Raw genomic sequence first — 14359 nt, forward strand, 5'->3', positions numbered from 1 at the left:
AGAATCTTGTATCAGAATACAAGGCCTGTTTGGAGTTGTTTTTTAGCAGTTAAATCTTCCATGATGAAATAAGGATATTAATTAATTTAAATAACTGATAGTAGGAAGTCCAAGAAAAAAAAGGCGTAAGAAGCTAGCAACTGAATTTCATTTTAAGTGTCCGATAAAGAATATACATCAGAAAGACAAGAGAGAACCAGATGGCTGAAAAACAGTATTTTCTAGATGTGTAGGGAAAACTAAATGATCAGGTTAGGGTGTTTCAGCTTTCCCCTCTGTATTAGTTATTTATTTATTTTTTTTTTTTATGATAGTCACACAGAGAGAGAGGCAGAGACATAGGCAGAGGGAGAAGCAGGCTCCATGCACGATGTGGGATTCGATCCCGGGTCTCCAGGATCGCGCCCTGGGCCAAAGGCAGGCGCTAAACCACTGCGCCACCCAGGGATCCCTGTTTTTTGTTTTTAAAGAAGAAACTTCAGAATAAGGAACCTCCTTTCACCAAGTTTCATCCTTAATAACAGCCACCATTTATTTATGCAAAGGGACGCAGCTGCTTTATGTACACATGTTCTCACTAATGCTCACAACCTTGTGTTGTTTACAATGAGTAACCTCAGATTAGGACAAAACCTACTTAAATCAACTGGATTGGAGACTTTTTTTTTATTCCTGTTCCTGTCCTATTTTGTACCCTTGCACTGAAATGAGATTGTATTCCTCCTAGAGTATGCCCAATCAATATCACAATTGTATTTCTTATGAAAAAGTATACTAAGTACACCAATAGTTTAAAAATCCAATATAACTACTGATTTCCTGTATTATATCGATTGTTCTACATTTATTTATTTTTTAATTTTTATTTATTTATGATAGTCACAGAGAGAGAGAGAGAGGCAGAGACATAGGCAGAGGGAGAAGCAGGCTCCATGCACCGGGAGCCTGACATGGGATTCGATCCCGGGTCTCCAGGATCGCGCCCTGGGCCAAAGGCAGGCGCTAAACCGCTGCGCCACCCAGGGATCCCTGTACCGATTGTTCTAACATTAGCTTCTTGAACCAGCAGCTTTCAAATGCACTGCAAACTGTTCAGTGCTGTGCAACATGCCGAAATTCCTACCAGCGCCTTTCCACAAACTTAATACCAAAACTCGCGTCTGTGAATAAAGACTCTAATGTGGGTTTTTACTCTTCACATATCCTATTAATTCAGCATGAAAACTTCCTAACAGACGTTTATACTCGCAAAACCCCATACTTCCAAAATAATTCATACCTGCACACATTGGTAATGTCTGCACCTGAGTAACCTTCCATATTTTCTGCTATACTTGCAAGGTTAACATCATCAGCCAATTCCAGTTCACGTAGACTTATTCGTAACAGCTCCTCCCTGCCTTTTGCTAATGATGGAAACAAAAAACGTAAGCTTTCAATATAAACTTATTTTTTCTCAAGCCTACTTTAAATGAGAAGTTGCTTTCCAATTCTTAGAGCTCATTTGCTTAAAAATTTAAAAGCCCTTCCTCACTAAATTTAAAATTTCCTGATACCAAGTCTTTCAGGTTCTAGATATAGCAAAAACAGTTAATGTAAGAAAGATATCCTACATTTGTTTCTTTACAGGAAAGGTAATTACTACCAAATTTTAAAATCTCTAAGCAAAACTACCAAAGAGTTAACATGAGCTTTCTGACAAGATTCAAATGCAGATAACCTGATGGTAATGGAATATAGATTCTTTTTTCAAGACGTCGTCTTAACGCCTCATCAATATCCCAGGGAAAATTAGTAGCTGCCAGAACCATAACCATCTTGGAAGGGTCATCATTTTCAGAAGCACCTCCAACACCTAAAACAAAGGGTGAGGAGAAAGTAAAAAGGAAGTCAGAATATACAAAATAAAGCTCAACTACTTAAAAACTGCATAGTTAGGACTAAATTATAAAGGTAGTGTAATAGTTAGGTATCCCTAAGGCTTCCAAAGGTAAATGGTACATCTATGAATTTGTGGCCCCCAAAAATAAGGTTTAGTATGGAAAAAAAATAGGACTCAAATAGATTTTTTTTTTTTTAAAGATTTATGACATAGAGAGAGAGAGAGAGAGGCAGAAGGCAGAGACACAGGCAGAGGGAGAAGCAGGCTCCACGTGGGGAGCCTGACGTGGGACTTGATCCGGGGTCTCCAGGATCAGGCCCTGGGCTGAAGGCAGCACTAAACCACTGAGCCACCTGGGCTGCCCGGACTCAAATAGATTTAATCAAAAGACCAGCTCAGTTTAACTACATACCAATTTCTAAAATTTTTCAAAAACACCTATATCCCTAAAGCAAATTTATTTGCATTTATTCCAATTTCATTGTTGAAAACAAATCAGAGTATATGCCCATGAGTGCTCTGAACAGCCATTATTTCTGGCATGTCCCCAAGTCCATGTACCCAATATACTGTCAATCTCCAGGACCTACTTGCCAGCCCTCCCTAGTCGTCAGGAGTTGTGTGGGTAAGCCCTAGGAGCAGAGCTTTGTCAATATACAGACATGCATACCATCCATTTGAACCAGCAGCTCGGCTTTCACCCTTCGGCTTGCTTCATGCTCTTCAGAAGTCCCTCTGCGACTACAAATGGAATCTATCTCATCGATAAATATGGTGGCTGGAGAGTAAAATCGAGCCTAAATAAAGAAACCATGTAACACCAGGTTTTTATTTCATTTAAAAAATAATCTGCAGCAATTAGAAAAGAGCCCAGGAACCTGCCACATCACATCTCTCTAGTCCTATTACTGGGGAGAAGATAAACTGGAGCAGCTAAAAGCTTCTAATAGAAACTTATCATAGACTTAAAAATTACATGGCAATTTTTGTACCATTCAGTACTTTAACTGGCAATATTTATTTATTCATGAGTGATATAAATACAGAATTATCTTGTGCACTCCAACAATAAGGACAATAGTGGCAAGAAAACATTCATAGATATTGGTAAGTGTTCTACAGTTCGAGAAAAAATTGGTTACAGAGAACCATTACCTTAAATAAAATCATATAGATTCCCTCTAAGAAACCTAATTGCCATTTTTCACTTGACAATACATTACAGTAACTAAAGAAGTTCATAATTTATCGTTTTTATTTTTAAAGACTTATTTTAGAGCAAGAGAGCATTAGCGGGGAGAGGGACAGAGGGGAAGAGAGGGACAGAGAGGGAGAAAAGCAGACTCCCTCATGAGTGAGGAGCCCGACATGGGGCTCGATCTCACAACCCTAAGATCATGACCCAAGCCAAAATCAAGAGTGGGACACCTAACTGACTGAGCTACCCAGGCGCCCCATACTTAAGTATTTTTAAGATTTTATTTATTTATTTGAGAGAGAGACTGATCACTAGCAGGGGGGAGGGGCAGAGAGTGAAGCAGACTCCTCACTGAGAAAGGACCCCCCCATCAGGAATCGATCCAGGACCCTGGGATTGTACCCTGTTCTGGAGGCAGACGCCCAACCAATTGAGCCACTCAGGTGCCCAAGTAGTTAATTATTTTTAAATGAAATATCCAAACTTACAGAATCACTGCACAAGAGAGTTTGAACCTAAATGATGACAATGATTTCTCAAAACACAGCTTAATGAATAGCACTTTTCGAAGGTTTTTCCAAAAATAAAGTCCATGATGGCAAATGAACCATTATGAACTTGAACATGCAATTATACTGGGTCTATCAGTTCTTTTGGACCATGAAGTTATAATCTAGGATCTTCTAAGAGGCAATTCACTGTGTGGAAAACTATGCCTCCAAAAGTATGGATGCAGTTTTTGTCCACTTGGAAAATCCTAATACTTAAATCTCACTTTTCTAGTTGAAAATTTGAATTCTAAGTCATCAGTTCCCTCTACAGAGATAATTTAATTTTATTTTTTTATTATTATTTTTTTAAATAAATTTTTATTTATTTATGATAGTCACACAGAGAGAGAGAGAGAGGGGCAGAGACACAGGCAGAGGGAGAAGCAGGCTCCATGCTGGGAGCCCAACATGGGATTCGATCCCGGGTCTCCAGGATCACGCCCTGGGCCAAAGGCAGGCGCCAAACCGCTGTGCCACCCAGGGATCCCTAATTTAATTTTAGTAAAGCGTCCTTACTTGGATTTTAGGTACTGTTTACAAAAATTTTGTATTCAAGAAATAGAATATGAAAAAAAAATGTTCAGGAAAATAAGAAAAAAAAAAGCATCCAAGAAAATCCTCAACTGAAATTCTAGCAAGAAAGCATCTGTCTACAGAAGCTAACATTAACAAAAATTAAATTTCAATCTATTTGTTGCCACATCAAGAAAAAACCCAGTAGATTCTTCCCAAATATTGAGGGTGTGAAGAACAGTTTGACTTAAAACAGAGGCTACACAGAACATGTAAAATTGGTTTTGCATGACATGGAAAATACTACAGAAAGATTCAGAGTGAATACCAAATGTTTTTGCTTATATAGCATCCCTTTTGGTAAGAGAAGCTCCCATTTTCATTCATAAACTATCCTACATGTTCTTGTTCTACTACTTTAAGAGAGGCCACCTCGGACACTTGAAAATGAAAGTTCTTGACAATACAACAAAAATTATACCATTAAGTTTTGGTATGTGTTACCATGTCATGAAAAAAATCACGGACAGACATATTTTAAGTGGTATTATTTAAAATATAGGCCTTGGGAAAACAGAAAAAGAAAAGAAAATACAGGCCTTGAGATATGTTTGCTTTGAGCAATTCTAGGGAATTGGGAGGCAAGTTATCTCTATAGCAGTCAAAAAAGATGTGAGTGGCAGTCCAACTCAAGTACTCCTTGAGAGTCCATACAGCGAACAGAGAAAAAAAAAACAAAAAAACAAAAAAAACTAAGCCAGTTTTAAATATGATCCCTAATCAAAAGTCACAAAGGCAAAAGCTCCAGACTGGCTTGTGATTGAGCCTCTACTCAAGTAGACATCTCAAAGTAGCACACTCCAATTAAGCATTTATTTGAAGATGGTTAATACCAGGGAAGCCGGTGAAAAATAAGCTGTTTCACATGAATCTCACTATAAAAAGTAATGTAAATTAGCACTTTGTAAGAGGCTTCCCCACAGAGAAGAAAATGTTCGGTTTTCTTGAATACAAACCCTCCATTAGAATACCTATCAAACGGGGACACCTGGGTGGCTCAGCGGTTCAGTGTCTGCCTTTGGCTCAGGGCGTGATCCCAGAGTGCCAGGATCGAGTCCCACATCAGGCTCCCTGCATGGAGCCTGTTTCTCTCTCTGCCTGTGTCTCTGCCTCTCTCTCTCTCTGTGTCTCATGAATAAATAAATAAAATCTTTAAAAAAAAAAAAAAAAAGAAAGAAAACCTATCAAATAATTCTTAAATAGGGATGCCTGGGTAGCTCAGTTGGTTAAACATCTGCCTTTGGCTCAGGTCATGATCTCAAGGTTCTGGGATCGAGCCCTACATCAAGTTCCCTGCTCAGTGGGAGCCTGCTTTCACCTCTGCCTGTGCTCCCCATGCTTGTGCTCTTGCTCTCTCAAATAAATAAAATCTTTTTTAAAAGGCAGCCCTGGGGGATCTCTGGGTGGCTCAGCAGTTAAGTGCCTGCCTTTGGCCCAGGGCGTAATCCTGGAGACCTGGGATCGAGTCCCACATCGGGCTCCCTGCATGGAGCCTGCTTCTCCCTAAAATCTCCTTTTTAAAGATTTAAAAAAAAATCTTGGGATCCCTGGGTGGCGCAGCGGTTTGGCGCCTGCCTTTGGCCCAGGGCGCGATCCTGGAGACCCTGGATGGAATCCCACGTCGGGCTCCCGGTGCATGGAGCCTGCTTCTCCCTCTGCCTATGTCTCTGCCTCTCTCTCTCTGTGACTATCATAAATAAATTAAAAAAAAAAAAAAAAAAAAAATCTTTAAAAAAAGTAGTAATTCTTTTTTTAAGATTTTATTTTTTTTAAAGATTTATTTATTTATTTATTTATGATAGACATAGAGAGAGAGAGAGAGGCAGAGACACAGGAGGAGGAAGAAGCAGTCTCCATACCAGGAGCCCGACGGGGGACTCGATACCGGTACTCCAGGATCGCGCCCTGGGCCGAAGAAGGCGCTAAACGGCTGAGCCACCCAGGGATCCCCTAAGATTTTAATTATTTATTCATGAGAGATACAGGGAGAGAGAGAGGCAGAGACACATGCAGAAGGAGAAGCAGGCTCCATGCCGGGAGCCCGACGTGGGACTTGATCCCAGGACTCCAGGATTAGGCCTTGGGCCGAAGGTGGCGCTAAGCCACTGAGCCACCCGGACTGTCCAAAAATAGTAATTCTTAAACAGAGCAGCTAATATCTATTAACCCTTATGAGTCAGGCTCTATTGTAAGCAATTTACATGCATTAGTTCATCTCACCATCCAAACATTACAGAGGTAATTCCTGTATTGTGGTCTTCCTTTTATAGATAAAGTAACTGTGGATCAGGAAAGGAATTGGTCCAAAGTTAGCCAGCTAGGGAAGTGTGACAGAGGTAGGATCTGTAGCTGGGCCACCTGACTCTAAAGACTCCATACTTAGCCATTTATTGTATTTAGCTTACTTTTTTCTTTTTTTTTTTTTTTTTGATTTTATTTATTTACTTGAGAAAGAGAGAGCATGTGAATGTGCATGAGCAGGGGAAGGGGCAGAGAGGAAGAGGGAGAAGCAAACTTCCACTGAACAGGAAGCCTGATGCTGGGGCTCAATCCAAGGACCCTGGGATCATGACCTGAGCTGAAGGCAGCCGGTCAACTGACTGAGCCACCCAGGCGCCCATTAAGCTTACATTTTTAAAATGCCTGGATATTCTGGAATTCTGGCAATATAATTTTTTTCCCCTGAAGCAAAGGGCAAACTAATTTTCCAAACTCATCTAAGAGGTTCTCCACTAGATTCCTACTGCAGTATAAACTACTGATAAACTCTTAAGAACGTATTAGAATTTACGTCCTGTCTTATGAATTATCAAACTTGAAGAAGGAAATGGGAATTGATACAGGGATAAAAGCTTTTACAGAAAATGGATAACCTCAAATTGTAAGGGTTTTCATTTGCTTGTTTTGTTTTATTTGGAGCCTATGAAGTAAGATCTAGTGTCAAATTAACACTGTCATCTAAGGTTTTGTCCATGATGGAATCTTTCGAGTTAAGAATGCAAGTCACTTCCCATATAATAAGCATAACTCTGCCCTAATGTATATAACTACACTATTGTTTAAATGAGGCAAGACTGAAATAACCACTAAAAAGCTGCTGAATTCAATCCAAACGCTCTACTAGAATTCATTCACTTATATTCCTCCTATTGATACTCAGATTAGTGGGGTTTGAAGAAGGAAAAAAAGAAACTCAATTAACAAGCAAAAAGTAACAATCCAAAGACTGGATCATTAAACTCAAGGTATTTAGCACAGTTAATGGATTGGAGGTGATCTAATCCATAACTACTTGATTTTCACTGTTCTGAGTTACTGTTACTACACTAAATTTACCATATTATAACTAAGTCTACGGATTTCAAAAACATAGTATTCTAAACTCCTATAGCAGATTAGTAATGCAGATCTTATAATGTGAACATGCCTATAAGCCAACAGAGATGACTCTTCCTCTAGAGGAAAGAACACACAGAAAAACTCAAATTAAAACTTAAAACTCATGTAATTAAAGGGCTCTAATTTTGAGGGCATAGGAATCACACTTTGGAAACAGTATCAGCCTGCCTAGCTACTCTGCACACTGCAGATAGTTTTGACCCACTCTCTCCCCCATTTGAGAGGTAAAGAATCATTAGAATTGTCTTAAACGTTCACCATTTCGAATAATAGACGAACAAGCTTCTCGGACTCTCCTCTGTATTTGGAAGTTAGAGTTGATGAAGACACATTGAAGAAGGTTGTCTTGCATTCTGTAGCTACTGCTTTAGCAAGGAGGGTCTTTCCTGTGCCAGGTGGGCCAACCATCAACACTCCCTGTTGGGAAAATAATAACATAACTGAGATTAACCTGCCACTGTTCTAATTCACAAGAATTCCATTACTGAGAACTAATTTTCAACTAATATATAATATTAAGATAAATAAAAAAATAAAAGGATGCTTTATCACCAATTTACATCATTCATCATAAAAGGTTATATTAAAAATCTGAAACTCAGAAATGAGAAAAAGATAATGTCATAATACTGACATAATAATCATATGTACCAATAGTATTTGAATGTATTTCCTGCTAGTCTTTTGTTTGAACAAATCTGTCTTTTTGTTACACAGCTGTACTCAAGAATGTCCAGAATTTTGTAGCTTATCACTTAATATTTCAAGAATTTTTAGTAAGTGCAGAGTTAGCCATTAGTACATTTTCTAAATCCAAGAAAGAGTTTTTTTTCAGTCTCTTTTCAGATCAGCTCATGATTTCTTAAAAAACTGAGACACAATAGCCAAACTGTGGAAAGAGCCTGGTGTCCATTCAAAGATGAATGGATAAAGAAGATGTGGTCTATGTATACAATGGAATATTCCTCAGCCATTAGAAACGACAAATACCCACTATTTGCTTCGACTTGGAGGGACCTGGAGGATATTATGTTGAGTAAAATAAGTCAATCAGAAAAGGACAATCATTATGTGGTCTCATTCATTTGGGGACTATAAAAATTAGTGAAAGGGGGGCAGCCCCAGTGGCTCAGCGGTTTAAGTGCTGCCTACAGCCCGGGGTATGATCCTGAAGATCCGGGATAGAGTACTACATCAGTCTCCCTGCATGGAGCCTGCTTCTCCCTCTGCCTGTGTCTCTGCCTCTCTCTCTCTCTCTCTGTCTGTCTCTCATGAATAAATAAATAAAATCTAAAAAAAAAAAAATTAGTGAAAGGGAATAAAGGGAAAGGAGAGAAAATGAGTGAAAATATCAGTGAGGGTGACAAAACATGAGACACACCTAACTCTGGGAAATGAACAAGTGGTAGTGGAAAGGGAGTTGGGCGGAGGGTGGGGGTGACTGGGTGATGGGCACTGAGGGGGGCACTTGGCGGGATGAGCACTGGGTGTTATGCTAAATGTTGGCAAATTGAACTCTAATAAAAATTTTTTTTAAAAGATTTTATTTATTTATTCATAGACACAGAGAGAGAGAGGCAGAGACACAGGGAGAGGGAGAAGCAGGCTCCATGCAGGGAGCCCGATGTGGGACTCGATCCCGGGTCTCCAGGATCACACCCCAGGCTGCAGGCGGTGCCAAACCTCTGCGCCACCGGGGCTGCCCAAATTGAACTCTAATAAAAAATTTTTTTAAAAAATTGAGACATACCTGCATCGAATGAGTACTTATCTATTTTTTCCCCTCACTTCCCTGAATACAATACTCATTTTCTACAACAATGTACTTGCCATTCACTTTGACAATGCCATTAACAGTAATAAACTTACTTTCCATGGCCTCCTAATGCCCTTAAAGAATTCTGGCATCCACATTGGTAACACCACAGCTTCCTTTAGCAACTTTTTAGCTTCTACTAAATCAGCAATATCATCCCTGAAAGAAGAGATATTTTATCAACACCCTCTTAGATTATGCATGTAACTGTATGCAATCACTCTTGAGAACCACAGAAGCACACGGTTTTACACTGCTGCCAGAATGCAAAGCCCCTCCCTAGGTACCAGTGCACTAGCACACTGTGATGAGGCCTGCCACACCAACCAGTATACACAGAGCACAATCTGAATCATCAATTCTTGGCAATAATGATTTCCAATGTGGTGAATGAGAACACTGGTCTATAGACCTACTCTAAGTATTTATCATGCCACTTCATTTTAAATTCCTGGCCTTGTGGTGCTCCTTTCATAAACCCCATGATTTAGAGACAATGAGCCCATTAAAAAATAATAATAAAAAAATAAAGATAAAAAAGGCATAAAGCTGAGGCAGGCTACAATATTTTGCCCCCAACCCTTTTAAGAGATAGGCACCAAGGATGAAGAGTATCATAGAGACTACTATGAAGTCATCACCTACCACTAGAAAACTCTGCTACTACTATTACTGGTACATGTGGCATTTTCATGAAAGTATATGTTCACTGTATAAATATCAAATACCAAAAAATATTTTTAAAATACCCCCAAAACCATACCTAAAAATCATAAGGTTTTAATGAAAAATATATAACAGAATGAACCTAACTTTGTGGGAAAGGAGGCATTTTTTTAGGTTTTTTCGAAAAGGAGCTTTTAGAGAACTCACAGAATTACAGTTCTTTGATTAGATATGATAAATCAAGTTGAGAATCACTGCTCAAAATCATAGAAAATAAAAGCAACATCCACAGGATAAACCTATCGATAACAAGCAACAATGGGACAACAGTGCATGCAACTCCAGGTCTTGGACAGGGTTTTGAGTTCAAGCGGCACTTAGGCATTGAGCTTACATAACAAAAAACAAAAACAACACACATGCGTAAGAATCACTGCCATTTCACCAGTAGAGGATGTCCCAGAAAGAAGATGGAATTTCTGTGATCTTATTCCCACTCTGTATAGAAGATTTTTTTTTTAATTTTTTTATTTTATTTATTTATGATAGGCACACAGTGAGAGAGAGAGGCAGAGACATAGGCAGAGGGAGAAGCAGGCTCCATGCACTGGGAGCCCGACGTGGGATTCGATCCCGGGTCTCCAGGATCACGCCCTGGGCCAAAGGCAGGCGCTAAACCGCTGCGCCACCCAGGGATCCCGAAGATTTTTTTTTAAATAGAAACTTATCATTTGTTACTTTCTTAAATAAAAAAAAAAAAATCCCAACAAAAACTTGGTGGAGCCTAAACCAAGTGCTGGGTTCACACTGCATGTACTCTGGTTCCATCCCCAAGGACTGATCTTCAGTGCATGCCCACATTGGTTCCATTTACTTTCCCTAAAAGCATTATCAGAGCCTAATTATTTTGTTGTGATATAACTTACCATCGAACATTGGGATTCTGAGAAATTATATCTCTTTCCAAAGCTTCTACTAAGTCCTTATCATATCCAGTACTATCAAATTTACTTGTCTCTGGTTCGGTAACTGCAGCAGGTGATTTGTTCTACATCAGGAGAAAAAAACAAGAGCTTCTGATTGACTCAAAAAATTATACTCAGAAACAAAGATCGGACTCCAGTGATATTTTTAAAAGAGCTAATCTAATAATACAAGTAATAGAGAATCAAGGCTATTCAGTCATTCTTCTCTATCAACATCAGAGTGAATCATTAGAGTTTCATATTCAATCTTTATTTTTACATAAAAAGTATGACAAAAATGTTCAAGAAAAACAAAAATATTATGCATACAAATTAGTGAAAATAAAAAAATCAACATTGAGATGAACAGTGATTACTAGTGAATATCAGATAGTGATATTTATCTCAAAGCTTTAGAGGAGATAAGATTAAAGACAGTTTATGTAGCTGAGATTACAGCTCACTCTTAAAAAAAAGGAAAGTATGTATGTATGATTGATATTTATTTATTTGATATTTATTTATTTATTAATTAGAGTGAGACCATGCATGTGAGTAGGGTGAAGGGTAGAAGGAGAGGCCGAGAATTTCAAGCATGAAATGCTGAGCACAGAGCCCCACATAGGGCTCTATCCTACAACCCTAAGATCATGACCTAAGCCAAAACCAAGAGTCAGATACTCAACCAACTGAGCCACCTTGATGCCCCATTTACAACTCACTCTTAATCACCTACTCATTAATGCTCTTAAAACATTGCTTTTCACTGTTCTTACCTCACTCCAAAAGAGACATCCCAGTCCCAGGTGTGATTCCCTCCCATCCTCTGTGACAGCAGTCATTAGGGCCACAGCTCCTAAGCCCTGTACTAAAGCATTCCAGGGCAAAATGGGAAACTCACCGAGCACTGCAGGATATTTTACATTTTTTTAGGGAATCTAAAAATCCAGCAGTATCTGTTGAATATTAGGGGAATTACCAGCTCCAGGCAATTCTGTTTCTAAATTAAAACCGCTGCATTCCTTTCAATAATGCCAAATTTAAAAAAATAAAAATAAAAAAAATGCCAAATTTTTGTAAAGCTGGGTTTCTGGCAGTTTCTATGATAAAACAAACAGTGGGGGGAATCCCTGGGTGGCTCAGCGGTTTAGTGCCTGCCTTCAGCCCAGGGTGTGATCCTGGAGTCTCAGGATTGAGTCCTATATCAGGCTTCCTGAAATGGAGCCTGCTTCTCCCTCTGCCTGTGTCTCTGACTCTCTCTCTCTCTTTCTCTCTCTCTCTATTTCTCTCATGAATAAGTGAAATGTTTAAAAAAATAAAACAAACAGTGGGAAAAATCAAGGTGAAAGAGGAATCAGAGAGAAATATCCACTCTGCCTCCAACGTCTGAGAAACTGAGCAGTGCCCAACATATACTGTTAGGACATAGCAAATTTGTCTGAACCTAACTTCTTCACCAATGTATGAGTATTCTTTTTGTCCTAAAGGTGCTGTGAAAAAATTAAAGACACTCATGAATTTTATAAGGCAAGAAAATTTATGAAGGTCTGCATTAGGGTAGACAGTCATTTACTTGGTCTTGTACTAGAATTCTTACATTGTCTCCTTAATACTGTTTTGCCCATACATGATTTGTCAGTGCTGTTATCTAAAGTCAGCATTAATGTATCTGTATTAGTAGCTAAACTTAACCAATATTTACATATTCAAAAGTCTTACATTAGATGGTCAATAAGTGTCTGTCTCACAGTATACATATTCACTAATACCAACATAAAACAAACAAACAAACAAAAAAGGAAGGTATTGCCTTTAAAAGAGGAGAAGGGGGCAGCCCGGGTGGCTCAGCGGTTTAGTGCCACCTTCAGCCAAGGGCCTGATCCTGGAGACCCGGGATCAAGGCCCACGTCAGGCTCCTTGCACAGAGCCTGCTCCCCCTGGGGAGCTTGCTTCTCCCTCTTCTTCCACAGACACAGTGCCTGTGTCTCTGCCTCTTTCTCTCTCTCTGTGCCTCTCATGAATAAATAAAATAAAAAAAAAAAAAAAGGAGGAGAAGGTTAGGGCACTTGGCTGGCTTAGGCAGAAGAGCATGCATTTCTTTTTTTTTTTTTTTTTGGAGGACTTCTTTTTTTTTTTTTAAATTTTTATTTATTTATGATAGTCACACAGAGAGAGAGAGAGAGAGAGAGAGAGACAGAGGGAGAAGCAGGCTCCATGCACCGGGAGCCCGATGTGGGATTCAATCCCGGGTCTCCAGGATCGCGCCCTGGGCCAAAGGCAGGCGCCAAACCACTGCGCCACCCAGGGATCCCGAAGAGCATGCATTTCTTGATCTTAGAGTTGTGAGTTCAAGCTCCATGTTGGGTGGAAGGAAGGAAGGAAGGAAGGAAGGAAGGAAGGAAGGAAGGAAGCCAGTCAATCTGAATATTTATGTAGTCTTTCTTTCTTTCTTTTGTTTCTTTTCTTTCTTTCTTTCTAGATTTTACTTCTCTGAGAGAGAGAGAGAGAGAGAGAGAGAGACACAGATTACAAGAGTACGAGCAGGGAGGAGAGGGAGAAGCAAGCTCCCCAATGAGCAGAGAGTCTGATATGGGGCTCAATCCCAGGACTCCAGGATCATGACCGGAGCTGAAGGCAGATGCTTAAACAACTGAGGAGCCCAGACCTCCTGCGGTTGTTATTCCTTCACAAATATTTACCAAGAACCCATTCTGAGCTAGCAGCTGTGGGGGACAGAAAGAAGACACTGTCCCTGATATTTGGGAACTCACACTGTGAGCCTAGCAAGACACAGACAGAAAGTACTTTCTAGTTGCTCTCTTTCCTCCCACAGAACACAGTGCTAAAGGGATGTCTGCAGACAAAGCAAAATGAATTTAAGCTAGGCAGAAAGGAGTAACAATTCAATAATAGGTCAGCCAAAGGAAGCTATGGACTTTCAAGTGTTGACATTTTTTTTTTAAATAAAGATTTCACTTATTTGAAACAGAGGGGGAGAGAGAGAGCAAGCACAAGCAGGCAGAGGGGCAGAGGGAGAAGCAGACTCCTCCCTGAGCAGAGAGCCCTATGTGGGCTTGATCCCAGGACTCTTGAGATCATGACCTGAGCTGAAGGCAGACTCTTAACCAACTGATCCACCTAGGGGTCCCAAATGTTGACATTTTTGATAGGATTTTATTTAATTAGTTGAAATAGTACAATTTCCTTGATGCTTAAAATAAAGCTGAAGATGAACCAATTAACCAGGAAATAAATACCCAACTTTAAAACCAGTTATTGTAAAAGCTGACAATGTCAGAAACACAAAAT

The 14359-nt window shown here is 39.6% G+C and overlaps 1 protein-coding gene across 1 annotated transcript in view; it reads right to left on the reverse strand.

Moving 5' to 3' along the window:
* The window catches only part of KATNA1 (katanin catalytic subunit A1), a 46745-nt gene that overhangs the window by 485 nt on the left and 31901 nt on the right, over positions 1–14359 (reverse strand). Inside the window, exons 5-10 of the mRNA XM_072827396.1 lie at positions 11012–11133; positions 9473–9578; positions 7862–8020; positions 2553–2679; positions 1721–1855; positions 1280–1406 (exon numbers count right to left, since the gene is read on the reverse strand). Coding sequence (XP_072683497.1) covers positions 1280–1406; positions 1721–1855; positions 2553–2679; positions 7862–8020; positions 9473–9578; positions 11012–11133 — 776 coding nt within the window. The remainder of the gene's footprint in view (positions 1–1279; positions 1407–1720; positions 1856–2552; positions 2680–7861; positions 8021–9472; positions 9579–11011; positions 11134–14359) is intronic.

This window comes from Canis lupus, chromosome 1 (genome assembly GCF_048164855.1).
Source record: "Canis lupus baileyi chromosome 1, mCanLup2.hap1, whole genome shotgun sequence".
NCBI lineage: Eukaryota > Metazoa > Chordata > Mammalia > Carnivora > Canidae > Canis > Canis lupus.